Here is a 25,627-nt window from a genome sequence, read left to right as displayed (position 1 = left end):
ACCCCAAAGAATAAAAACAGATACTCAAACAAATACATGCACAGCCCTAGTCACAATCGCCAAAAGGTAGTAACAACCCAAAGGTCCATCAGGAGATGAATGGATAAACAAATTATGGTATGTCCACATTGGATACATGGGTGTATGATGGAACAGTATTCAGCCATAAAAATGAATGAAGTACTGATTCATACTACTGTGTGGATGAAGTGAGAGAAGCAAGACACAAAGGTTGTGTATTACGTGATTCCATTTGTGTGAAATGTCCAGGTAGACAAACTCACAGAGACAGAATGAGGATTGGTGGTTGCCTGGGTTTGGGGAGCAGGGAGGGTGGGGAGTAACTGCCTAATGGGTTCTTCTGGCAGGGGTGTGTATTCATCTGTTTGGGCTGCTGTAACGGAGCACCATCGACCAGAGGCTTAAACAACAGAAATTCAATTTATCACAGTTCTGGAGGCTGGGAGTCCACCATCAAGGTGCCAGAAGGGTGGGGGTCCGGTGAGAACTCGCTGCTTCTTTGCAGGTGGCCACCTTCCTGCTGTGGCCTTTCCCGGCGAGACCAGAGAGCAAGTTCTCAGTGTCTCTTCTTATAAGGACGCTAATCCTGTCCGATCAGGGCCCCACCCATATGGCCTCATGTAACCTCAATTTCTGTTATAGAGGGCCATCTCCAGCGCACAGTCACACCGGGGGTTAGGGCTTCAACATAGGAATCTAGGGGGACACAAACCTTAAGTCCAGAGCAGGGTGGTAAGAATGGTCTGGGACTGGATAGAGGTGGTGGTTGTGCAACGTGGTGAATGGACTAAATGCGATTGTTCTCTTTAAATACTTGAGTTTGTCGTGTGACTTTCCCTCAGTAATGAAAACCAAGGCTCAGGAAAGGAGAGTCGGAGGTCCCTGAGGTCCTCTGCAGCCCGACCTCCCTGCAGGGCAGGTCCCACTCCCTCCCGAGAGGAAGGCAGGCCGTCTGTCTGGATGGCTGTGGTTGTCAGAGCTGCGATGCTAAACCAGACCTGCCTGCATGGCCTGAAATCCCTCGGGGGCACAGCTTTGCCAACCACATGTGGCTTTGATTAAGGCCTCTGTGTGGGCTCGCTGTGCAGGCTACAGGCCTCCCCCCAATAGTTTGCACCAAACTGCTGGCTACAGGCCACAGGCGGCCCTGCGGGGCCAGGGTCTCTTCCACGGACATAAAAGAGGTTACTTCCGGCCCCCTCTGCTCTGTGCACTGGGCCTGCAATGAGGGCAGGAAGGAGGAGCTTGGAGGAGCCGCCCCACCGCCTGGGCAGAGGCTTTTCCAGGCATCTCTGTGCCCTATTACTATAGAGCTGCCACCTCCTCTGCCTGGGCTGTTGCCGAGGACACTCAGTCCTGCCAACATGCACAGCATATGCTCCCAGCTGAACGCACAGGCCTGCACCGCCATGCGGCATACACATGCACCTACAGAAACAGGGGAACTCAACAGCGCTCCCGTACACGCATTGGCACTGCTCGCCGCCAGTGTGGGCACGCCACACGCCCCGTCGCCGTTGCACACACGCTAACCCTGCGCACACACCCCTTCCAGCAGGCGCTGTCAGGGGGGATGGATCCACGGGCCCCCTACTCACAGGGCGCGGTGACGCTGCTTGGCGATTACACACAGCTCTGTCCAGTCCCCTTTGAAACGTTCAGAGTGCAGTGCTGGAGCCTAGACATTTGGGGCGGCCTAGGAAGGTGCCTGCCGATGGGGAGACTTGGCTGCTCTTGCCGCTCAAGCGCTGTGTCCAGATTAGAGCCCACAGGATGTGTGCACGTCGGTAAACAAACAGAGCCGGGTTTTCATTCTGCCTGCAGGCTTTCTCTCCTGTGTGGGAAGGAAATGGGATTTGGGTATTTTCTGGTTGGTAATTATGGTATTTTGCTTGTTGGACTGAATATTGGAATAGAGATATATCTCAGATTTTTTTTTTCATTACCCTCTTATCAGATGAAAAATTTCTCTTCCAATGAGAAAACTTTCTAAATTGCTTTATTCCAAATTGTGAAGTGGCTTCATGGGGTCTGGAATATGGGGGGGGGGGGTGGCTCAGACAGACCAGTTGAACGTTTAGGGGGACATCCTCCCACTGTGAATGCCCAGCCTGGACGTGGGACAAGGGCTTTGTCCTGGCCCTGAGACTGCTCCCTCCTGACCTCCCAGGAGCCCTCAGATGACATTCTGAGGCCACTCCAGCTGTCCGTGCACCAGTCACTGACCATGTGCTCTGCTGATGGTGGACATGAACTCTCCGGAGTACCAGGGCCGTTTGATTTGTGGGCTCTTATTTCGCCTTCCGCAGACTCGTCCGTCGCTCATCTGCAGGGCCGAACCTCTCTCCATGACCCTGGGGCTGCTTCCCAGAAGCCGTGATGGTGTTCACGTTCACCTAGGACTGTGATCCTTCTTGAGATAGTCCATTTGCAGGGCAGGAGGTCACGATTCCTTTCTCCCCCGCGGCTAAGCAGCCATCCCTGCGCCGTTTGTAGAAGCTTGCCCGTCCTCCACCAAGATAATTTGGCATCTTGTTGCATGTCAGTCCCCCACGTCCGTGTTTCTGGACCTGGTATTCTGTTCCCATATCTGTACGATGACCTGTCTGCGTCCACCCCCTCATCCCCGGCCCTGGATTTCCTACCCACTTCCCAGACCAGGCAAGGAGCCAGGCCACCAGAGGTGGCCCAGCAGCTCCCGGAGCTCAGACCCGTGAGGCCAAGAGAAATGTCAACAGTCCAGGTTGCCCCATTTCTCACGCCATCTCTTCTCTGGCGGGCTCCCGACTGGGATCACCCAAGAGCACCTTTCTTGGCTGCCAGGCTCCGAGATGAAGTCAGTCCTTTCCCATAAACACCCACTTCAGGCTGAGCCAGCACCACCACCAGACAGGCCTGAGCTATGACCCAAGCGATCCATCCGTTCTGATCTGCTGGGTAATTCTCCACCGCTGGTTCTCCGCTCCAGACCCAGAAGCCTCGCAGCACGCTGTCTTTTAATCAGCTTTTGCCGCTCAAGTTGAATAAATTCTCTCGGGGAAAGTGGCTTTTTGATGGAACGAAACCAGCTGAACATTCAGCCGGGGTTTCCTGGCGGGTGTAGAGGTCTCCAGCAAGGTCTCAGGGGGACCAGGTTAAAGAGTGGCAGATGATGAGCCTGGGGCCTGGCGCCTGCATTCCAGGGTCCTGGGGACCTGAGGGGATTGCTTCTCCTGAAGCATCTCCGCGTGGAAAGGGATTTAGCCCAGAGGACTCGTCATTCTCCAGGGAAGCCGTGTGCAGGGCTTGGCTCACAGTCCAGGGTCAGGACCAGCGAGGGCCACACTCCTGCTGGTGATGGAGAGCTTTTCTGCCATGTGGGCGTCCCTCAGAGGTCCCTAGACCCAGATGGTCCCCCTCTGCCCCTCCGGGAAGTCAGGCTGTTGGAGGTTTGCCTGTGTGCAGGGAGGGCTGTGTGGCACCTCCCACCGGAGAAGGGCTGATCCTTGAGAAGGCTTCTGTCCTCCCTTTGTGACGTACCAGCCGTTGTTTGTGCTCCTGTCAACCAACCAGGGAGGGCTGATGGGGAGAGCAGTGGGCCAGCTAGGGAGACCCTCCCTGCCGCTGCACCCCGCCTTCCTCGCCCCCCGCCCCAGTTCTCTGGGTTTCTGCTATTCCCCCAGTCTGCCACAGCCTGTTCTCTCAGCGCCTCGGCTCAGTTTGGGATGGCTCGGGTTGAGACGCAGCGCTCAGTGTGTTTCGTACCTGGCCTCTGGCCCCTGCCCGGCCAAGCCCGCAGGCCCCGTCTCCGGTCTCAGCCGCTGCTCTCGGGGCGCTGCGGCTCTCGGTCTGACGGTCTCCTTCCTCTGCAGCTCCCTGGGAGAAGCGTGGGCGCAGGTGAAGAAGAGCCTGGCGGACGAGGCCGAAGTTCACCTCAAGTTCTCCGCCAAGGTAACCCTCCCGCGGCCCCCCTGGGTTGTCACACAGGGGTGTGCTGCTAAGCTTTTAACACCCGTCTCTCCGTGTGTAGCGTTGACCAGTCCCTGGGATGTGAATTTCGGGGGTTGGGAGAGACGCACAGTACCCTGGACGGGGTACACCCACACAGGCTGTCAGTCGCAGAAATACCCACCCAGCGTGGCGGGTGGTTAGGGAGTGCTACATGGAGTTAAAGGATCTAACTTTAAAATTCATCACCTTTGATTCCTTTCAAAGTTAGATCATCTGAATTTTAATACTGGCTGCCTTTAGCAACCAGCTCATAAAATGCCTACCGATTTGGCACCCAGAGTCAGTACCAGCCAACCTGGCACACCTCTGCAAGGAGAGCAGGTCCCCTCGGCTCCTCAGGTGAACCGTGAATGAGACGCCCGCCGTCCTGTTGCTGGGCTCTCAAAAGAACATTCTGGTATTTTCTACTTCTTCTTGGTGTCAAAATGCCAAAGATTTTTTTTTATATAGGTTTGATTTTGTTACAAAATTTCGGACTGGGTCGGTTCTGAAGACTCTAGCACCATGAGCTTGAGGACAGCGATGTTTCTGTTCTGTTCACTCTGCCCTCAGTAGTCAGGGTTGTACCTGGCACATGGCGCATGCTCAGTAAATATTTTCTGAAGTAATGAATGAATGGGGCCCTCTGACAATCTTTTCTTGAGCCCCTACTTTCTCTCAGGATTTCTCCTTGTTTCCAAATGACCCCCCCCCCCCTCTTTCCTGCTCCCTGGCTCATGTCTCCAAATTTCCTCTCAGGCTGTTAGCTACTTTTCAGGGGAGAAAATAAACCAACTGTCTAAATGAAATAATTCACACTAAAGTGTGCATGACTGCTGGGGCTACCCACTGGCATACTTGCCTTCTAAAGGAAGAGAGACCCTGAGAGTGCACCATTCCCAGTGACCACAGCCTCCTGGGGTCCACTCTGTGCCCTCTGCCCTCCGGCCACTGCCCATCAGACACAACAGCCTGCGAGGGCACTCGGGACAAAGTGCTTAACATCGCTGAGCCCCATTTTTACATTAGGGGGCATACTGCCTCCTTTACTACTTGAAGGTACTACCCCTGAAAGATGGCTGCTTCTTCCCGGGGCTTCCACACTCAGCGCTCACAGGTCCTGTCTCTTCTGGTGCGTTCCCCGTACCAGTTGGCGTTCTGGCCTTGGGGTCCCCATGGGGTGTGCACTGGGAGGACAGGGGTCTAGCTTTGTGCCAGGCCTCCCCACACTCTCTCGTGGCCATGCCCTGCACACAGGGCAGAATGAAGGAGTCAGACAGCTGAGACCTCTGGAGGAGCTTAATGAGGAGCTGGGCCGGGAGGGAAAAGTGCTATTACCAGCTCCTCCTGCTGACGCAGAGCAGTGCCCAGAGGTGCGTGAGAGCCCCTGGCTACCAACAGCACGTTAACCGCGTACACCAAGCACTTCCCCAGGAAATCGCCACGCCAGCTCCCGGAGAGAAAGGAGCTCGGTGAGTCTGAGAATCGGGCTCTTGGCTGCCTTGCATACAAAGCAGCGAGTTCTCTTTACGCTGCAGGTCATGGGAAGTGTTCCCTCTAGGTCTCCCTTCTGTCCTAGCCCCCAGCATCTGTTCTCTCCTGGTAGAACCCTCCAGTGACTGGTGAGGTGAGTGGGGAGGCGGCCACTGCGCTGGGCGGGTCTGGGAGCCCAGCTGCCTGAGCTTCTGAAAGGGCTCCCGCTGACCCCCGCCCCCCGGAATTCCGGTGGCATTTACTTCCCATCAGCAGGACCCCAATTCTGGATTGTTTATGGAACCCTCAGCGACCGGTGCTGTTTTTCTCTGCTATTTCCTTTTACTACTACTACTCACACCAACACTCCTGGCCACCAAATGGCTTTTCCCACACTGACCAATTCTGACACCAGCTGGGTGTCCTACAATGTATCTCAGTTCTGACACTGACGACCTGGAGACAGCAGCCAATCCCACAGGCTAAGGGCTCAGCCTCACCAGACCGCCCCCCTCAGATGCCAGAGCCCAGGTGACCCACACTTCTGTTGACTTGGCTGCAAATCGGGGGTTCTCACAGCCCACCTCAGGTCTGATAATTTGCAAGAATGGTTCACAGAACTCAAGGAAACACTCAGGTTACCGGTTTAGTGTGTGTTAAAGGCTGTGATGGGTGATAGAGACGAGCAGCCAGGTGAGGCGGTGCATAGGGTGACGTCTGGGAGGGTCCCGAGCCCAGGAGCTTCTGTCGCTCTCGAGTTGGATGCTTGTGGGTGTGTGCACCAACCCCGGAGCTCTCTGCACCTCTGGTTCAGTTTTATGGCGGCTTCATCACGTAAGCGTGATCGGGCATTTACCCACTGTCCAGCTTCTCACCTCTCCCCAGAGGTTGGGGATGGAGCTGAAAGTTCTAAGCTTCTAATCGTGGCTCGGTCTTTCTGGTGACCAGCCCCATCCTGATGCTAGTCCGGAGCCCACAGAGTCACCTCATTAGGACAAAAGCGGCTTCTGTCATCCAGGAAATGCCAAGGGACTCAGGAGTTCTGTGACAGGAACCAGGGTCAGCGGCCAAATGTTAGATGCTCCTAGCACCTTGATCACTTAGGAGATTATAAAGGTTTTAGGAGCTCTGGCTAGGAGCTGAAGGCAAGAAGCCGCACACATATTTGTTATTGTATCACAGAGTCAAGTCCATAAGTGCTCTGATGGTTACATGCAGGATAAAGCTCTCAGGGTTATCAGCATCTCCATTCACGGGTGAGGAGTAGAGGGAGTAAATCATATCCTGTGGTCCCCAGCCTGGAGGGCTCAGCTTGAGGAGCAAAGGAGAGGACTGAGTGAATTGGATGCTTGACCGGACTTGTCTCCTGGCACAGTGGCATTCTGAGGCGCACTCTGCCCTCTCTCGGGCTGTCCAGGGTGGTGCAGCTGGCCCTCCCAAGTGCCCAGGAAGTCGCTGCCGGAAAGCTTTTAAAGAATGTTCACAGCAAACAGGTTGTCCCCTGAGAACCTCTGCTGCTGCCGGCCAGTTGTCAGAGCGGGTGGCCTCAGGCAGTCTCGGTGGCAGGCCCGTAGTGGTCTGGCTAGTCCCTGAAGAGAAAGGAGCGCCAAGGATTCATTGCTTCCCGTGGATACCATGGCTCCGTATGCCCCAAACCCTTTCAACCTCTCTCCACAGGCTCATTGAAATTCCGCCTCTGTGTCAGGTGAGAGCCCTTTAAGAAATGCAGTTTTGTTCCGCAATTTTCCAGGCTTTTCTCCTCTACTAGCTCACACCATGGTTACGAGCAATAGGCTGCTGAAAGGAAATGTTTGCTACATACAAAGGAGGTCATACCTGGCTCCGCTGAAGCAGGAAGACTGGAAAAGTTCCTCATGGTGGGAGACAAGCTAATCATGCGGTTAGAGGCCATGCATTCCGACTGCGGGGGCAGCGGGGAGCCGGGGGGCGGGAGCTTAAGTCAGTCTGTCACTACCAGCTTCTGACCTTGGGCGAGTCGTTTAGCATTTCTGAGCTCCCATGTTTTTATTCAAAACTTATTTGGTGGTGAACCATAGTAATACATTCTACATGCCCCTCACAGCACTCAGGTATGCACACCCAGTGTCCACACACAGGTACACATGCCCCCATGGCACTCAGGTATGCACACCCAGTGTCCACACACAGGTACGCATGCCCCCATGGCACTCAGGTATGCACACCCAGTGCCCACATACAGGTACGCATCCCCCACGGCACTCAGGTATGCACACCCAGTGTCCACATGCAGGTACGCACATTCCCTGCGGCACTCGGGCATGCACATCCACTGTCCACATACAGGTATGCACGTCCCCCGCGGCACTTGGGTATGCACACACACTGTCCACGTACAGGTACGCACGTCCCCCGCGGCACTTGGGTATGCACACACACTGTCCACATACAGATACACACGTCCCCCGCGGCACTTGGGTATGCACACACACTGTCCACGTACAGGTATGGACACATGCATATAGCCATTTCATGAAGCAGTACTTACCTTCCTGCCTGTCGTGCACTCTGATATTTTCCTCGTGTCTGCTCTGCCCACATTAAAAGCTGGTTCTGACCCACTAAACCGATTTCACTGCTGCCAGCTGCCCACTGTTTGAAAAACGCTGCCCAGATAGTCTCTGTCATTTTTTGCATCTTGAGATTTCTCTTTCTCTCGTCTGTGTGAGGTGGAAAGGGGGAGGCTGAGAGGGAGGAGTTCGGAACAGGCACCCTGAATGGATCCGACAGCCTGTCCCGTGCAAGACAGGCCAGCTCGAGAGTTCACGGGGACAAGTTCTGAGGACTGGGACTCCCAGTTACAGAGATGCTTAAAAGTGAAAAATGAGTATAAAAAGACACCCAGCCAATTTTTTTTTTAAGAAAAAGTATGTCTTTTAAAAGAACTCAGAATATAGAAGGAGAATCCATGGGATTGCGCATTGTTTCCAGAATGTCGTTTAGAACTTGGGGAAAGCGTTTTGCTGTGTTGGCAGAACCTGGGGCTGGGGCCCAGGAATCCCGAGTGTTGAAAAGCCCCTCCCAAGTCACTCTTGGGCACCCTGAAGTCTAGAAATCAACTCAACATCTTCAGAAAGTGACCCAGAGGTCCTGAGTCAACCCCCACAGACCCCAGTCCGAGCAGGTGCCATGGCCCGAGTTATGCAGGTCCTCCCCCTCAGCAGCCGCCTCACCTGCGCCGGAAAGGGGTCTGCGTGTCCTCCATCGCTTTCGGGTCTGTAGCGTCTTCCAAACCGCCACCAGGTGGGGGTGTCTTCCTACACCAAGAAACTTGCCTGGGTTCTAAACAATAGCAGCAGACCATTAGCACTAACATTGGAAGAGAGGGATGTAGACAGTGCTCCCCAGTCGACTTTGAAGGTCATCTGGCAACAAAGTGATTGTCTTGTTACCCAGGGCTCTGGGCACTGAAGGTTTGCCACTTCCCCAGGAAATGAGAACACCCACTTCGCACCAGCTCCAGCCGAATGCGGGCACACTAGTGGCCAAGCCAGCCCTGCCCTCTGGGAGCTCACAGTCACGTGTAGAACTAGAAATACCTAAGCCCCCAAGGTCCCAGGAAAGGAAAGATCAAGCAACAAGAGCCTGGTGAGAAGGAGGAGAGAAACCCCAGAGTCCCAGAGTGGAGTGTGTGGGGTGTGGGGTGTGTTCTCCTCTGACCAGAGAAATGCAGCTGCACTTTAAGGGGCACTTCTGGGGCGGCTGGAGGCCGTCGGGGGCTCAGGAGCAGGGGGGTGGGGCCCTGAGCGGCAGGTGAGCCTCCAGGCTACTCCCCTGGCCTGGCAGCAGGTGCACAGTCATCTGTTTTCTGATCAAATACGTCTTATACTCACACCAAAAAGTTGTAAGTAAAAGGCCTCCTTCAAAACCGAGTGGGAAAGAGGGAAAGAATAAAAGAGAAGGAAAATGCTAAAAAAAACACCATCCACTCCTCTCAGATCATAAACCTCTTACTCTTGGCCTTCGGAATGCGGGGCTGATTTCCTGAGGTATGATGTGACGTGTGGGGGGATGGACGGGATGGGATGTGCGGGGGATGGGTGTGCGGCGGGATGTGACATGGGGGGGATGGAACGTGTGGCGGGATTGGACGGGATGGGACGTGCGTGGGGGGGGTGGACGTGCGGGGGGATGGGTGTGCGGCGGGATGGGACGTGTGGGAGGATGGGACGTGCGGGGGGGGGGGGGAATGGACGCGCGGGGGGATGGGACGTGTGTGCCGCGGGTTGGGACCCGTGTGCCGCTCTCCGTGCAGACCAGTGAGACCAGCACCCCCCAGGGCACAGTGCTCAGAGGGGCCCTGAGAATTTCCGCAGGGTCTTGGGTGGTTCCCAGCATAGATTCTTCTAGCTATGGACCAGGTCCTGATCACCTTTGTAGTTTCTGCACCCGGCACAGAACAGATACTCAATAAACAGAGCTGACCTGTTGTCACCTAAATCAAATGGCATCCACGCAAGTGCTAAGTGCCTGGGGTCATAGAGACGGTGGCTTGCTTTCTGCCCCCAGAAAGCTCCCAGATTGGAAGCTAAGAGCCCCCAAGAAGCTGTGGGAGCTGCGAGTCGGACGGAGGTGACCAACCAGGGCCTCAGAAAGCTCCAGGCTCCAGCCTGCCCCCCGCCGCTGTGAGCACGTGCGTGGCCAGCTCAGGCGACTTCCTGAACCTCGACCTCATAAATGGCCACTGGACTGGACCTTTGCTGCTAGAGGGCCAGGCCGCTGCCCCGCCTCCCCGGCCTGCAGGGGGGGAGCGTGCCCTCCTCCCCGCTTGCTCTAGCTGATGCCTTGGGTCCTGAGTATGTCCCCCTTCCTCCTCACAGCTTCACAGCGAGGTAGAGAAGCCCCTGATGAACTTCCGGGAGAACTTCAAGAAAGACATGAAGAAGTGTGACCACCACATCGCTGACCTCCGCAAGCAGCTGGCCAGCCGCTACGCTGCAGTGGAGAAGGTGGGGGCCCAGAACGCTGGGCGCGGGAGGTGGGGCCTCTCGGGAGGGGTGGGCTGAGCGGGATGGGGGTGGGGGGTGGACCCCAGCCCATGCCTAAGGAACCTCCCTCCCCCACAAAGAGCAGGTGGCCCTCAGACCTGCCCAGAGGGCTGGGGCAGCAGGAGGGCCATACCCGCAGTGGGCAGTACAGTGGGTACCCGGGGCGAGGTACAGCCATGCTTTCCTGGGACAGGGAGCCTGGCTGGGCTGCTGGGCCCCACATGCCCCCCTGGGCCTCACCTGGCAGATTGTCTCCTGACTGAATCACCACCCTCCCAAAAGTCTGTGAGGTCCGCGCTAGGTGGGAGCTGCCGGTGGCCTTCCCCGGAGGGAAGGGAGCGCTCCCCGGGGCTGACCACATGACTCAGGTGCAGGAGAAGGGGGCTGCAGTCACCCTAGACTCTGCCAGCTGCTGCCACCAAGGGACCCGTTCTGCCCCAAAGTGGGACTGCTGGTGCTGCCATCTGCTAAGCACTGCTGGGAGGTGACGGAGGTGACCTTGTGCTCCCTGCCGCCGTCCCAGGCTGTGGTTTTAGGACTGCCTGAATGAGCACACGTCCACTGAACCCTGGCCTGAGAGGCTCGCTGCAGGCCAAGTCGGCGCAGCTGACAGAGGCGGGGACCAGAGGACGCGTTGCAGCCTCAGCGCAGTGACTGAGGCCAAGTGATGCTGGTCAGGCTGCTGAGCCTCTCGGGGCCGCGGTGGCATCACCCACAAGAACAGGGACAAGGAGGGATTCTTACCTAGAAAGCGGGGAGGCCGGCCCCGTGACCCTCGGAGCCCTCCTGGCTCTGAGCCCCGTGAACAGCTTTTCCATGACTCGGCCCCAGGCCCGGAAAGCCCTCACGGAGCGGCAGAGAGACCTGGAGATGAAGACCCAACAGCTGGAGATCAAGCTGAGCAACAAGACGGAGGAGGACATCAAGAAGGCTCGGAGGAAGTCCACGCAGGCTGGTGAGTGCTGCGTCACGGCCACCTGTGCTCACTGGTCAGAAGCACAGCAAGGCAAAGGCCCAGGCACGGGATGCCTGGAAGGTGCACCCCATAGGGGAGGGCTGGCGGGGGCCAGTAGACCGGGCTGTCCCCAGGCCCTGGCTCTCCGTCCAGGAAGTGGTTACTCTCCATGGCTCTAGAATTCAGGGGTCCTGTCACTGTGTGGAGCCCCTAGGAGAAGTACAAAGCCCACCGCACAGGGAGTGATACTCAGAGGTTCACCTTGGTGATGGGCTCCTGCCCCAGTCAGCCGCTGACATTTTTCCTGAAATAACCACCTTTCAGATTCTCCCTAAAGATGCTTCCAGTGAATTGGTTTCTGCTTCCACCTAGTGGCAAAAACTAGCTAATGGCCAAGGAAGGAGAAGAAAAGCCAGTTAGAACCAGTGAAAACTTAGCAAGTATTCCTTAAACACAAACAAGCAGAAGTTTCTCTGTGTGCAAGAACAGTTGGAGTTGCTTTTCTGGGACTGAAATGTGTGGTGTAGGACTAGGGTTCGGGTCAGATGGTCTAGGTCCCTTCCACCTCAGCCTCTGGTGAGCCCGGTACTCATTATAGGATGAAGCAGCCACCCAAGGGACATTATGAAATAAGATGGTATAAAAGTAAGTCAATAACAAAATAATATAAACATAACATTTGATATAAAGATCTTATAATGCACGGTAATTATTGAATGCAGAAATAGAAGACATTATATAATATATATAATATAAACAATATATATACTGGGAAGGGAAACCCAGGGTGAGAAGAGGCATATTTAAATTCATATAATTAATTAAGTTATTAAATGTAGTTATATTATAAAACCAATATCAGCTTGGAAAAAAATTGTAATCAGCACATAAGAATATAAAATCTTAATTTACCAAACATAATCACCATTAATACTTCCTAGTGTTTTAATTTTTAAAAATTTTTTAATATTTATATTTAAATTTACACAGAGATCATATACTGTTTGTCCTAAGGTTATATTTTAATTGGTATATCTCAGAGATAGCTCTATTTCATTACGTATACATTTATTTATTGATTGGTTGATTGATTTATTGATTTATTTTTTATCCTCACCCAAGGACATTTTTCCATTTTTTGTTCAGATAGAGTAGGAGGGAGAGAGAGAGAGAGAACATCGTCGTGAAAGGGACACATTGAGTGGTTGCCACCCGCATGATCCAACCAGGGCCGGGGACAAACCGCAACCGAGGTACATGCCCTTAGCAGGAACTGAACCCAGGTCTCTCTAGACCACAGGCCGACGCTCTAACCGCTGAGCCAGACTGACCAGGGCCATTACGTATACATTTAATTACCCATCCACTCATGGACATCAGACATTTTTTTCTTTGTAATTGAAATATTTCACTGTCATTTAAAAAAAATAAAATTATTGCTCAGTTTGTGACAGTAAGATATATTTCTGGGAAGCTTTCTAATTGAATGTAATTTATTTATATTTAAAATTTTATAAAATAAAGACCCATACATTTTTTTAAAAATTTAGGAAACTTGAAGCAACAACATACAACCAAGCCATAGTATCAAGTAGAAAGATGCTGGCCAGAAACAGTTACTGTTATAGGGATGTGTGTGTGTGTGCGTGCGTGCATGTGTGTGTGTGTTCAGCCTCTTCCATCCATAGATCCTGTTCAGAATAACATAAGCCATCATCAATAGCTTTAGCAAGTTCAGATTAGTTTTCACCGAAGACATGTGGTTGCCTGTTCCATCTCCTCCAGGATGTTTTCTCATGTAAGGTGGTATCTAAGTTACAGTCAAAATCTTGTTTAAATCCTGGCCATCAGTTTCATAATCTGAATCATTATTAGACCAGTCAGTAAATGTGTTTTAGTCATTCTATTTGTTCCATCTCTTCATCAAAAAAAAAAAAAAATCAAGTTCTTCTGAGGATGTAGTTGATTTGATGTCTATTAAGGTAGACATGGGATTCTTTCCATTTCACTGGGGATGGATAGTGTCTTGTTTTTTTCCCCATACATGAGACTTTTATAATGGTTGCATAGTATCCAAGTGTATGATTGTATCCAACTTTATTTCATCATTTCCCTAACGGACTGTGGTAGGACTTTCTTTTATTGATTGCTTTGGAGTGTTTGACAATGCCCGCAATGCTGCGCTATTATAAATGTGTCTGTGTGCGAGTCTAAATCTGTGTATAGAGAGAATAGAGATGCGAATTTTCTGGGTCAGAGGGTTGTATTCATTTGATGGATACTTTCAGACTGCTTTCCAGAGAGGTGTGCCCACCCGTACAGCACTGATGGATGTCTGCGCCCTAAACTCACTCCTATCGGCGCCGTGTTACCAAACTGTGACGTTGTCTTCTCCGGGGAAAAATAATGTCTTCTTGTTAATTTCATTTACATTTCTTTTTGAGTGAAGTTGAGCAATTTAAAAACAGACTGACCAGTTATCTGTGACCTTTTCCTGTGAACTGAGTAACGCCTATTTTTGCCCCATTTTCTAGTCAGCGGCCAGTCTTGTTCTCACCGATTGATTCATAGAGATTATTTATATGTTCGGAAGATTACCTATTTGTTATTTGAGTTGCAAATATTTTCCTAGGTGGTTGTTTATCTTTTCATTTGGTTCTTTGTATTTTGGGGGGTGGGTGTTGGCTTATTTCTAATTTTCTTGTATAGTGACCTTTTCTCCACGACATAGTCTTGAGTTTGTGACTAACGTAGAAAGCCCTTCCCCTTTCAAGTTTTTTTTTTAATCACTTTTTTTCTTACTATTTTTTTGGGGGGTGGGGCTCAGGTTAAAAAATGAATACGGGGTAGAGCAAAAGTAGGTTTACAGTTATGAGTACGCAAAACACAGAGTTTATTCTTGTATTGTTATTTATTAATTACTGTATCATTTTCCATACGGACAGCTGCAGACCTGTTTTTGCCCATCTGTATTGAGGCTGCCAGACACTTATTTTTCCTCACACCTCTGCCTAAACCATGTTCCACAAATTTCGATCTGCAGGGTTTTCCTTCTCGTCGTCTAGATATTTCGTTATGTGTGACTTGATTTCACCTTTGAGCCAAATTTAAAATCACATCTTTAAATGCTCATGAGTTCAGGCGTCATTACTGTTGTTTCCCAGTCTTGCTGCTTGTTCCTTGTTTTGTGGCAGTCATCAGATACTGTGGTCTCTTATCCCCGGTTTGGGATTATTTGTGCTTAAAACGACTAGTCCTAGGACTCTGCAAAACACCACCTTTCCATGTGCGGGGCACCAGCCTTGGAACATTCTCTCTCTGCATCTTCCCAGCCCTCCTACAGGGAGGTGTTTTTATACCTTTTGTAAGTGAGGAAGCGGGTGACAGACAGGATGAGAAGCTTCCCCGAGCCTATGATACGGAGGGTGTGGCCCAGCGTTCCGTCTTCTGTCATTCCGTCATTCCAGAGACGGTGCCTTGTCTCCGTTGGGCTGGACAGCCCAGAAAATGCCATCTTTTCTTTCACCCCCTCCCCTGTGTTTTCACGGGTTGCTGGGCGGGAGGGCAGCTGGATCCTCGGGGCCTGACTTCATTTCGTGTCATTGTCATCGTTCTAGATGCTGATAGTTTGCTGACTCTGTGTCCGCTCTGAGCACTTTACCCATATCGACACATTTAACTTTCGCCGTGACTCTGACGGTGCCACTGTTATTCCTGTTTCACAGAGAGGAAGCAGGTGTGGGCAGGTTAATTGACTTGTTCCAGATCCACAGCTAATAAGCCGTGGAGTGAGTGTGGCAGCCAAGATGTTCTGCTTCCAGAATCCATGTCTTCACTCATACTGTTCAGAAGGGTTTCATTCAAATCCTTGGGCTGCATAGAGATAAGACACACCATCCTTCACCTGTTTCCTGATGTTACAGAAGTTACTGAAGCATGTTCTTAAAATCAGGATTGACAAGTAGGGCTTTGGGAGTTTCATGTTGTACCTTTAGAGGGTGATATACGAATTCTGTCCTGGATGGGCCTGGGGTCTTAGAGGGCACGCATTGGCAGTGAAGTGTCGACTCTTTTCCCTCTAGTTCCAGTCCTTCTTGGGATCAAGGGCCCAGTCCTTGACCGCGGACCAAGAGCAAAATGAACAAAGCCCTTGACTTGGATTCTGTTACTCGGGGGGCATCTCCCAGCCGGCGATGCGGTCCAGGCGGCAGGGAGCTGCGGAGCAGGGCTGGGTCCTGTGCGGGCGTTCACTCTCAGGCTAGAATGAGCAGGGTGATGTTATAGGAATAACTTCGAATCCACTCCAGTTACTAGATTTAAAGAAGAAGTGAGTTAGCTTTGGTTGGCTCATGAGCTTTTCCCATCAGGAGCAAAGCCCATGATGCCATCCTTTCTAGAACCTGTGATGATCTAAACTATGTTTAGACCACGCTGTGCACTGGGCAGGGGCTTCTGTACCCCCTGAGCATCTCGTGAAAATGCAGTTTCCGATTCGCTAGGAACCGGCACGTCCTGGGAGCGGCGTTTCTGGCCAGCCCCCGGGGCACACAGATGCTGCTGGTCTAGGAACAGTGTTTGTGCAGCAGGATTCTGGGTGCTGGTGCCTTAGTAATGTGTGCAGTTACTTCACAGTTTGTTTTCTTTCTGATTATAAAATGTTTCAAATGATTGCTGAAAACAATATACTCGCCATCCAGATCAAATAGTTATGTTTGTTCCTGATCCTTATGAAATAAAAGGCTACAGAAAGAGCTCTTTCCTCCCGCCATCCCGTCTCTGTTTCCAGTGTGAGCGCTGTCCTGGAATTAGTGCATCGCGTTCCGGCGCGTTTTCATACCATCACTGCACGTGGGTGAGCCATAAGCCATCAGACACCGTATTTTGTGTTTCAGAATGACATCCTGCTGCATGTACACACACATACACACACGTATACAGACATAATTTGCATATTTTTCACATCCTGCTGCATGTACACACACATACACACACGTATACAGACATAATTTGCACATTTTTCTTCTTTTTTTAATCCTTACCTGAGGACATTTTTTCATTTTTTGTTCAGATAGAGTGGGAGGGAGAGAGAGAGAGAAACATCGATGTGAAAGGGACACATCGAGTGGCTGCCACCCGCACGACCCAACCAGGGCCGGGGACAAACTGCAACCGAGGTACATGCCCTTAGCAGGAACCGAACCCGGGTCTCTCTAGACTGCAGGCTGACACTCTAACCGCTGAGCCAAACCGGCCTGGGCACACATTTTTCTTCTTTAACTCTTAACTAGTACCAAGTTGCTTGTGACATGTTGTAGCCAAAAAGGATTCTCCAGTGTGAAATTAAACTACCATCTTTAGAGAGGAAGCATTTCTTGGGCTTGTGATAGGATTGAGGGTCCTAGGAGTAACCCTCTTCCCACCCCCAACCCCCATACACACACACACACAGAAACCTCCATTCTGAATTCTTGGTGTCTGGAATCAAGTTCAGCTGGGCACGCTGAAGCTGGTCTCTTGTGGTGCCGGGTTGCCCTCTCCTTGTTCTGCTCTTCATCCCCCCCCCACCCCCCCACTTTGCAATGATCTCCATGACCCCAAGGAGAGGAGAGGCATGGCCGCGGGTGCAGACAGGCGAGGGCAGCCATGGCAAGGACAGGACAGAGTGACGGTGCCATTGGCCTCTTCCAGGAGATGACCTCATGCGCTGTGTGGACCTCTACAACCAGGCACAGTCCAAGTGGTTCGAGGAGATGGTGACCACCACATTGGTGAGTACCCAGGCACGTGTAAGCATGCCAGTACAGTGACCGCACTCAGGACGCCCGGGTTGGTGCTGGCGGGCATGTGGGTGATGGGGGGAGGCGACTGTGGAGATGGTCATTACATCTGCTCATCTGGGGTCCAGACCTCGACTCCGGGCCAGTCCATGCTGATTCACACCCTTGCTTTGGCACCTCCTAGCTGTGTAGAAGGGGTCAGGTCCAACTGAGGATCCCCAACTGAGTTGACAGTGGCCCCTTCAGGGCAAAGAGCCACGTTGTTAGAAGTAGGACCCTCTCACTTCCCCGAAGAGTTGCAGGTCCTACAGAGGAGATTCTTGCCAGGTGGGTAGGTGGAGAGGTTGGGGAGCTGTGTAGGAGGAGCGGAGGGGCCCCTGAGCAGAGGCATGAGGAATGGTCCTCAGAGCCCTTTTCTTGACTTCATGAGTTTTTCTCGTGAAGGGGCAGCGTCTCCTCCTCAGTTGGCACTGTTTCGGTGAAGCGTGGTGGGCACTTGGGTTGTTGGGCCAGATAAGAAAGGGGCATCATGCCAGGTGTTTATCACATCACCCCATTGCCTGAAGCCACCTCTGTCCCCCCAGCACGGGACAGTGACCTGGTTTTCCTCCTGGTTAATCTCCTAATTAAGCCCCCTGCTTTACCCCCCTCCCCGCTTAATCACTGGGACAGTGACCTAGTTGTGCGCAGAATAACAGCCCTGATCCCCTAAATTCCAAAGATGTGGAACCACCTAGAAACCAAAGGACAAACCCTTTCTACTCTTCACTTCGACAGTGGCCACCTCACCCCTGGCCCCCTGCCTCCCCCTGGCCTGGTCTCTGGTCTGTCCCTCAGCTCTAGGGCTGGACAGAGGACAGAGGCTGATCCGCAGAGGCCCAGACACTCCTGTGGTCCCGTTTATCCACCCCCAGGGAACTGGACCTGGGACCGCACTGGTGCAGAATCATGATTAAGACCACAACAGACACTGGTTCGAATCTTGCTCCTCCCATAATTCCATGTCGCTTTGGGCAGGTGATGTCACCTCTCTGGATGTTTCTTCCCTTGTTTGGAAAACGCGCATAAGAACAGAACCTCTCTCTTAAGATTATTATGCGGACAATTAAGTAACGCCTCTAAAGCTCTGAGCACCCACCATGCCTGGCAGGGCAGGATCAGGAAATAGCTGCTGGGTTGGCATCCTCTTCACCTTCACCACTGGCTGTGGCACGAGCTCTTCATCAGACCCCGGGGGCGTCAGATGGGATCAGGTCTAAGCAGGTGGTGACCGGTATTGTGTGCGAGAGGTGGTCTGGGACCCACGTGGTGGGAACGTCCCCATGTCGAGAGGCCCTGCTCAGAGGTCTCTGTCTTTCCTCCCGTGCAGGAGCTGGAGCGGCTGGAGGTGGAGAGGGTAGAGATGATCCGGCAACATCTGTGCCAGTACACACAGCTGCGGCATGAGACAGACATGTTCAACCAAAGCGTGAGTTCCCCACCCGCAGGCGGAGGCCAGCAGGACCCCAGGGTGACCCAGGGTCAGGGAGAGCCACGTGCCACTGTTCTGTGGCAGGTTAAGATGCATCTGTCCGGAAGATGGGCAGTGGGCAACCTTGGGGTGGGCTTGTACATTGTCCTGCACACCCATGTGAACCCATCCCAAGCGCGTGAGATGGACACAATGTACACAAGCTGTTACCCTGATGAGAAGGAGGCTCATGGTAGTTCAGATAGCTGAAGACAGTATTGCCTGCCCCAGTGAATTCTTACCAAAGGCAGGGGGAATATCTAGCATCGGAATATCTAAAGCTAAAATTTCCTTTGTGCTGTTCTGTGGTGGTAACCGTGGGAACAGAGGGTGGGACTGGCCCTGACCTGGAGCCATCGAACCATTCAGCCCTCAGGGCCAGCGGGTCAAGTGCGGCGAGTGAGAAGCAGGGTGGGGACAAGCAGTCCTGGCTTCCCGTTCTCACAGTCTCTGCACGTCTGCCTCGCGCAGGCCCCCCTGGGGCCCTGCCCTCTGGAGGAGCTGCTCTGAGGGGCAGAGATGTGAGCAGCGTGGTGCAGAGGCAGTGTCCCTGGTCGGCTGCCCCCTGACCGTGTCCTCTTCTCCGTCCCTTGCAGACAGTCGAGCCTGTGGACCAACTGCTTCGAAAAGTGGACCCAGCCAAAGACAGGGAGCTGTGGGTCAGAGAGCACAAGACGGGCAACATCCGCCCTGTGGACATGGAGATCTAGACGGGCCCCTGCGGCCCCGAGGTCCCGCTGAGGAGCAAGGAGCGGGGCTGGGGGTCCCCTGGAGAGGAGGTGGTTCCCGCCCTGGGGCCTGCTGACAGGTGGAGCTGCCCTCCCGCCCGCTCCCCTGGTCCCCTGAGGACAGGGAGGGGTGTGGCTCAGCTAGTGATTCCCGAAGGGCACCCTGGATGGCCTTGCTGGGAGGTCCCTAGTGTCCCCAGGCCAAGAAGATGGCTCCACAGCCCCGCCCTTGTCTCTGAGGCCGAAGACCCCCGAATCCCATGCTGCGCTTGCCCTTTGAGAACAAACCGAGGCTGGAACTGTGTGGCCCCTGCTGAGTGCCACAGGGTTCCTCTCCCCCCAGAGCCTGCTGTGTCACATGCCTGTGCCCCTGGAAGCTCCAAGGTCCTCCCTCCAGCTGGCCTCGTGTCTCCAGGGCTTTGGAGGGTCAGGGGAGGGGTCTGTTCTCCAAGCCGAGTGTCAGGATCACAGTTGCGGATAGAAGGCACCGTTCAGCTCAACAGCCCGCACTCAGAACCCTTTGCAGCCTCCCCCTTCGTTTTCCCTTTGCATTCTGGGAGTCCACATCCTGGCTCTTCTCTGTCACCTGTCATGATCAAGAGTCTTGGGAAGAAGGCCTGGCTCCTGTCTTCCCAGACTGACCCTGCCTGGAGAGGTCGGGATGGAACTACCTCATTCAGCAAATCAGCCCTCAGTCCGAGCATTGAATCGAGTTTCCCAGTAGATTAGTATCCTCTGTGACGTCTCCTCTCTCAAAATCCCAATCCACCCAACTTTCAGATGCTCCCACCCACCCCCTCTTTCCACACTCTTAAAGGGGCTGGGTCAGTCCCATGTGGGAGACGGGGCAAGTCTTTGTCACCCCCCCAGATGGCTCTGCCTGCTTGTGCATGGTGACATGGATCGCTGTCCCTTGTATAGCTTTCTCTCTTTGGTGGTCACTCTACAGGCGTTGAAGGCGAACATGGCCACAGTAGGTTGTCGCCTACGAGGCAGTGTCCACCGCCGTGGCCTCTCGGGGACCTCTGCACATCCCAGGGCCCTGCATCAAGCCCCGCTTGGTGCTGGTGCATCTTCCGCTTTCTTCATCTCCCAGTCTCTGGGGAAGCCTGGTCTGAGTGTGACCTAGGGAGCTTTCGGGGCTGCCGTCGGGTCCTTGCTCATCACTTCCTCCTTTTCGAACCACAGCAGACATGCTGTCCGTTCCCCTACGTCCTGAGAATCAGTTCGAAAGGACCAGAGGAAGAAGAGAGACCTGGGGGAGGACATGCAGCCAGCAGGGGGCAGGTCATAGCCTGGAACCCATGCCCTGAGCACCAACCCATCTCGCCGATTTGATCCTTTCCATTGGTGACTTCGGATTTACAGGGCCCCTGTGTTTCCCGAGAACACAGAATTCTAAGAGCACAACGCACGGGTCTTTCAGTCTCACGTGCTAGTATCTGACGACTTCTTAATCTTGACTCTCTTGGGACCTCTTGCATTGGGTCAGAATGGCACTCTCGTAGTTTATGATAGAAAGATGCCGAATATACTAAAGCAAACAAACTTTGTCAGTTCTATTGAAACGTCCCAACCAAAAAGGTCCATGTGAAAGCCACCAACAGGAATCTGGCCATTGCACGGAGAACCCTCCCTCTGGATCTGGCAATGGGCCATGATACCAGCCACCAACTTCAGGGTGTTCTTTCTTGGTTTCTTGATTAAAAACAGGTGCTAGTAGCAGCTGCTTTGTGGCTTAGTGACCTAATTTGTGAATGATTTTCAAATACTCAAAGCCAATAGCTTTGTTATGAACACAGATATTTGGAGTGGATTCGCTCATTGATTTTGCCTCCTCGTTTCCCTCTGAGGATTCCAGAACCTTCTGTTCCTCCCTGGGACGGAGGGAGCTCACGTGCCTCTTCCGGGGCAGCCTGAGTGGGCCCAGCGTGGGCCAGTCTGTTTTCTGAAGTCATCTTTCCCCCTCGTACCCCTCACCTCAGTGGCATTAGCTTTTTCTCATTCTCCTTTTTCGTTTTCTGACCTCCTTTAGTCACACACCAAGCATTTAGCCAGGCGATGTGCTGAGATCTGAGGACTGGCTGTGGGCTGACTTTCTGTTACTTTGTGTAAGTTTATCTCCTCTCCGGGGCGCTTGCAGGCCGGTGGCCTTGGCATTCACATTCCGGTGCTCTCTGCAGAAGTGGCTTTTCAGAGATGCTGTCTGTCGTGCTGATTTGCATTCGTTCATTTATTTGTTTATTCAGCAGATACTCGGGACAAGCCAGACATTGTGCAGGGACCTAGGAATGTAGCTGCCTACGACAGACCATCTCCCTGTCCCCTCTATTCTCCATGTAGACAGCGGGATATTTTGCCCTTTCTGGAGAAGGAGAACATTAACCTTCCACATTTCACCCACTGCAGCCTGTGATTATAGTACCAACTACCGTCATGCGGCCTTTACCCTCTGGGTGGAAGGTGGACAGCAACGAGGGTTCAGTCACCTGGTCGCTAGACCCTCGCAGCCCCACTCCAGCTTGAATTTCTGAGATTTCTTTTTGTTTTGAATAGCTCCTCCCTTGACAGAGGGTGAGTGGGCAGTGTGGGCTGTAAAACTAATGCAGTGAATGAACCACAGCTGGAGTGACCGTCCGGGCCCCTGTCCTTGTTCCCCGGGCCCCCTCTGGGTGAAGTGAGGATGAAGTCTAGAGTATCTAACAGTGCCCTTGGGGTACCGCTCTATCCGGGTGGTTATTGTTTTGCTTTGTTTATATTTTGGTGTTTAGGTAATAGGAGGACTCGGCTGGGTTTATTCAGAGCGGGCGAGTCTGGGTTATTCTTGAGCACACCTATTGTTCCATTTCCGAGAACAAGTGAGCCCCTCCTGCCTGCCTCCACTTAGTTTTGTCTGTGAAAACCTGATTTAAAAAAGAAAAAAAATCTCTGTGGCAAATGGTGTTCAAAGTAAGCTGGTTGCCATGACAACCTCCAGGAAAAGCCGCTTGTTCCTCTCTCTTTTCCCCTAGTGTTTTTGATCACGGCTGCAGAGCCCTGGCCCACCGAATGGCAGGGATGGCTGCCCCGGGCTCCTGTCTACCTCCACCCAAGGCCGTTGGTGGGGAGGATTTCTGCAGCCGCAGGCACTTTCTGCTCCTGGGGCTGATTAATGACTGAAGCACATTCAGGAACCAGGGATCTGTTTCCATTCCCTTTGTGAAAACCAATCAATTACTAGATTAGGGGACGGGTGCATAAAATCTTGGCTGAGCCCAAGCCCCTTCTTGGAAATACAAGCCATAAAATTCAAAGGACGTCAAAGACCTCGGCTTGTTTAAGTGAGTTTGCTCCCAGCTGCGCGCGGCCTTGACCCGCTGCGTTTACACAGCACTGCAGACCTGCTGGCCATGGAGGCAGGGGATGCGCTTCCCAGATGGTGAGTGGAGCACAGATGGCGCATGCTTGCTTGGCCAGCACCCCGTCTCATCCCCCTTTTCCTTCCCTCCCCAGAAGACACTGCCTTTTCTCTTTCCAGGTTTATTGAGGTATTTGACGTACAGTATTGGGATTTTTTACATACAGTAGAATTCACCCTTTTGAAGTACACAGATCCGTGAATCTTGACAAACTTAAACAGCCTTGTAACCACACCCCAAATCAGCATAATGTTTCCGTCACTCCAAAAATTCCCCCGGAGCCTGGCAGTCAATCCACTCCTCCCAGCCCCAGCCCTTGGCGACCACGGTTCGATTTTTTTACCTTACAGTGTTGCCTTTTCTAGAAGATTGTTGCATCACCCGTGCTGTTTTGTGTGTCTGATTTCACCACCAAGTCGTGTTCCGTTGCCTGGGTGTGTCCCACGGCCTCCTTGCTTTCAGAAGAAGTTGTTTGTCCCAGAGGCTCCCGTTCTAGGGTCTTCAGCTAGTTTGCTTGGCTACTTCCAGCCTGTTGCTCCTGCAGCTGCTCCTCCGAACTCCAGCTGTGCCCACAGGCAGTTCCCGGGGCTCGCACTTGCCTTTTCGGTTCACGTTAGGGTTTGACCATGGATTGGGGGAGGGCGGGTGGGGTCCCCACTGCCTTTCACTCCTGTGCCCAGAAGCTTGCCTCTCAGCTAGCAGACCCCCTCTCTCCGGGGACCCTCGTGTCGGCGTGCGCGATCCTTCGCATTTATGGCCCATTAGGGATGTGGAAGGCAAGTGGACGCAGCGTGGGTGAGAAGCAGGGCGCTGGTCTCGGGCTCATCGCGACCCTTTCCTGGATCTGCTTCATCTGTAAACAGTCTTCTAGGAGATCTCCCGGGCCTCCTGCAGTTACTACTCTACCTGCCCCCTTCTCGTTTCCAGTTTTGTACCTGTGCACACGGCCGAACCGAATCTGGGTCCCATCAGCACAGTAGTGCGTGGTGTTACCTAAAGTCCTCATGACACCCTGGCATTTCTGCATTGGACACAAAGGGAGCTAAAATTAAAGAGTTTTGTGAGCTGTTGAGAATGAGGTAGTTCCTCCTCAGGACCCCCAAGGTGACAGCTTCTCCAAGCCATGCCTTGATCATGCCCTGCTCAGTGACAGGTAAGCCCGGAAGGCAACCAGGCACCTCTCCAAGCAAACTGAACACATTCCTGGGTCCAGGATGAGTCTAGGGAGCCCGGCCCGCAGGCTCCCATGCTGGGGAGCCAAGGATCTACGATGCTCTGGGATGAGTTTTGCCAAGGAGGACTCCTTACCCCGACCCCTCCCCGGGAGTATTATTTGTCCTGAAGGGAAGGCACCCGGCTCCTGTTGCAGCAAGTTTGAGTGAGAATAAGACAGAAAAGCAACGTTCCCCTTTCCCTCACCCTCGATGCTGGGGCTAGACTTCAGGAGCCTTGGTTGGGAGGTGCCTCTGGGGGAGAGGGGCTGTGACCCCTTGTGGTCTCTCTGTGCACTCTTCAGGGGACATGGACCCTTTGAGCTTCAGGACATTCCTCATGGGGCTGCGGTCATGGAACAAAAGGGCCCGGCCCATGGGAGCTCTAATGGGGACAGTGACACGGGGACAGAGACTGGGCCCACTCTGCTGTCGCATCTGTGCCGTGACCCCAAGTTGTCACATGCCCTCCCGGGACCTCTGTGGGCTCATCTGTCAAGTGAGACACCCCCCTTCCAGTGGCACATGCAGCAGACTAGCTCTCCGGGAGCCACGGCCTCCAGGCAGCCCCGTGGACCCAGGGACAGACATTCAAAGGGACGCCAGCCACCCATGGTGATGGGCCCCAGATCTGCCTCCCTGCCCTTCCCTTAGGCAGGAGATGATGGGGCGGGAGGGGGCGCAGCAGGACTTTCAGACATGGGCGCGTCAGCAAGCCCTATGGAAGTGGAATTTTCTAACAAAATAAACTCGCTTGTTTGGTCTGTTTTCTGTAACTTTTGCTAAATGCTTTATACATTTTTAATGTTACAAAGCTGTGTCTCCTGCCAGCATTCCTCATCCCGGTATGAATGTGTTTACTCCACATTGTATATCCTTCCACCCTCGGGCTGCCTAGATCAGTAAATAAAATTGATGTAATATAATTTATAAGTAACACTGTTGAAACTCTGATCCCTACGGAAGCTGTAATCCGCCCTCCCCGCCCCCTGTAATAGCATTTGTGTGTATTAATGCTGAAGAATTAAATGTTTAAAGGGTTTAAATTTTGAAGGCGTTTGCTATATATATAATTGTCCTGCATTATTATAAAGCGTTTTCAGAAGTTAAATGCTCTCCCTTTTTTTTCCCTTCAACTCTGTGTGTACACTTGAGATGCTTAGATTCACCCCATGTGAAATAAACTGTCTGGAGACACTGGGTCCCGGGGGTGACCCTCCTTCCTGGAGGCCTGCCATAGTGTCCTTTGTACAGATGGTCTTCACATTCCTCCAGGCTCCCAGGATTGGTGGTCATTTTACTCCTGATGGCTTAGCAGAGGGACAAAAGGCACCTGGCCACTGACCCCCCAGATAGGTGCCACGCTGCCATACCCACACACCGGACCCCAGCCCCAGTCCCGTCTCCTTGTCCCTGTGGACACAAGGGGCTCCTCCTATTGTTTCCTGTCTCATCCCCCGCCCCTTCCTTCATGCCATAATTATTGAGCACCTACTACATGCCAGACTGTTCTAGGTCCTCGGAGAACCCTGCCCTCATGAGCTTACTTTCGAGCAAG

General features: G+C 52.9%; 1 protein-coding gene across 6 annotated transcripts in view; it reads left to right on the top strand.

The window, feature by feature from the left end:
* The window catches only part of GAS7 (growth arrest specific 7), a 188,958-nt gene extending 165,476 nt beyond the window's left edge, over positions 1–23,482 (top strand). For all 6 annotated transcript variants that reach the window (XM_036267943.1, XM_036267946.1, XM_036267948.1 and 3 more), the window contains 6 exons: positions 3,873–3,951; positions 10,323–10,451; positions 11,322–11,445; positions 17,134–17,213; positions 18,592–18,690; positions 19,329–23,482. In XM_036267943.1, the coding sequence (XP_036123836.1) occupies positions 3,873–3,951; positions 10,323–10,451; positions 11,322–11,445; positions 17,134–17,213; positions 18,592–18,690; positions 19,329–19,442 (625 nt within the window). In that variant the 3' untranslated portion in view covers positions 19,443–23,482. The remainder of the gene's footprint in view (positions 1–3,872; positions 3,952–10,322; positions 10,452–11,321; positions 11,446–17,133; positions 17,214–18,591; positions 18,691–19,328) is intronic.
* Positions 23,483–25,627: the final 2,145 nt, after the last annotated feature.

The sequence above is a fragment of the Molossus molossus genome, unplaced genomic scaffold (assembly GCF_014108415.1).
Source record: "Molossus molossus isolate mMolMol1 unplaced genomic scaffold, mMolMol1.p scaffold_m16_p_19, whole genome shotgun sequence".
Lineage (NCBI taxonomy): Eukaryota > Metazoa > Chordata > Mammalia > Chiroptera > Molossidae > Molossus > Molossus molossus.
The sequence above is the reverse complement of the archived record's forward strand: the minus strand, read 5'-3'. Positions and strand labels throughout refer to the sequence as shown.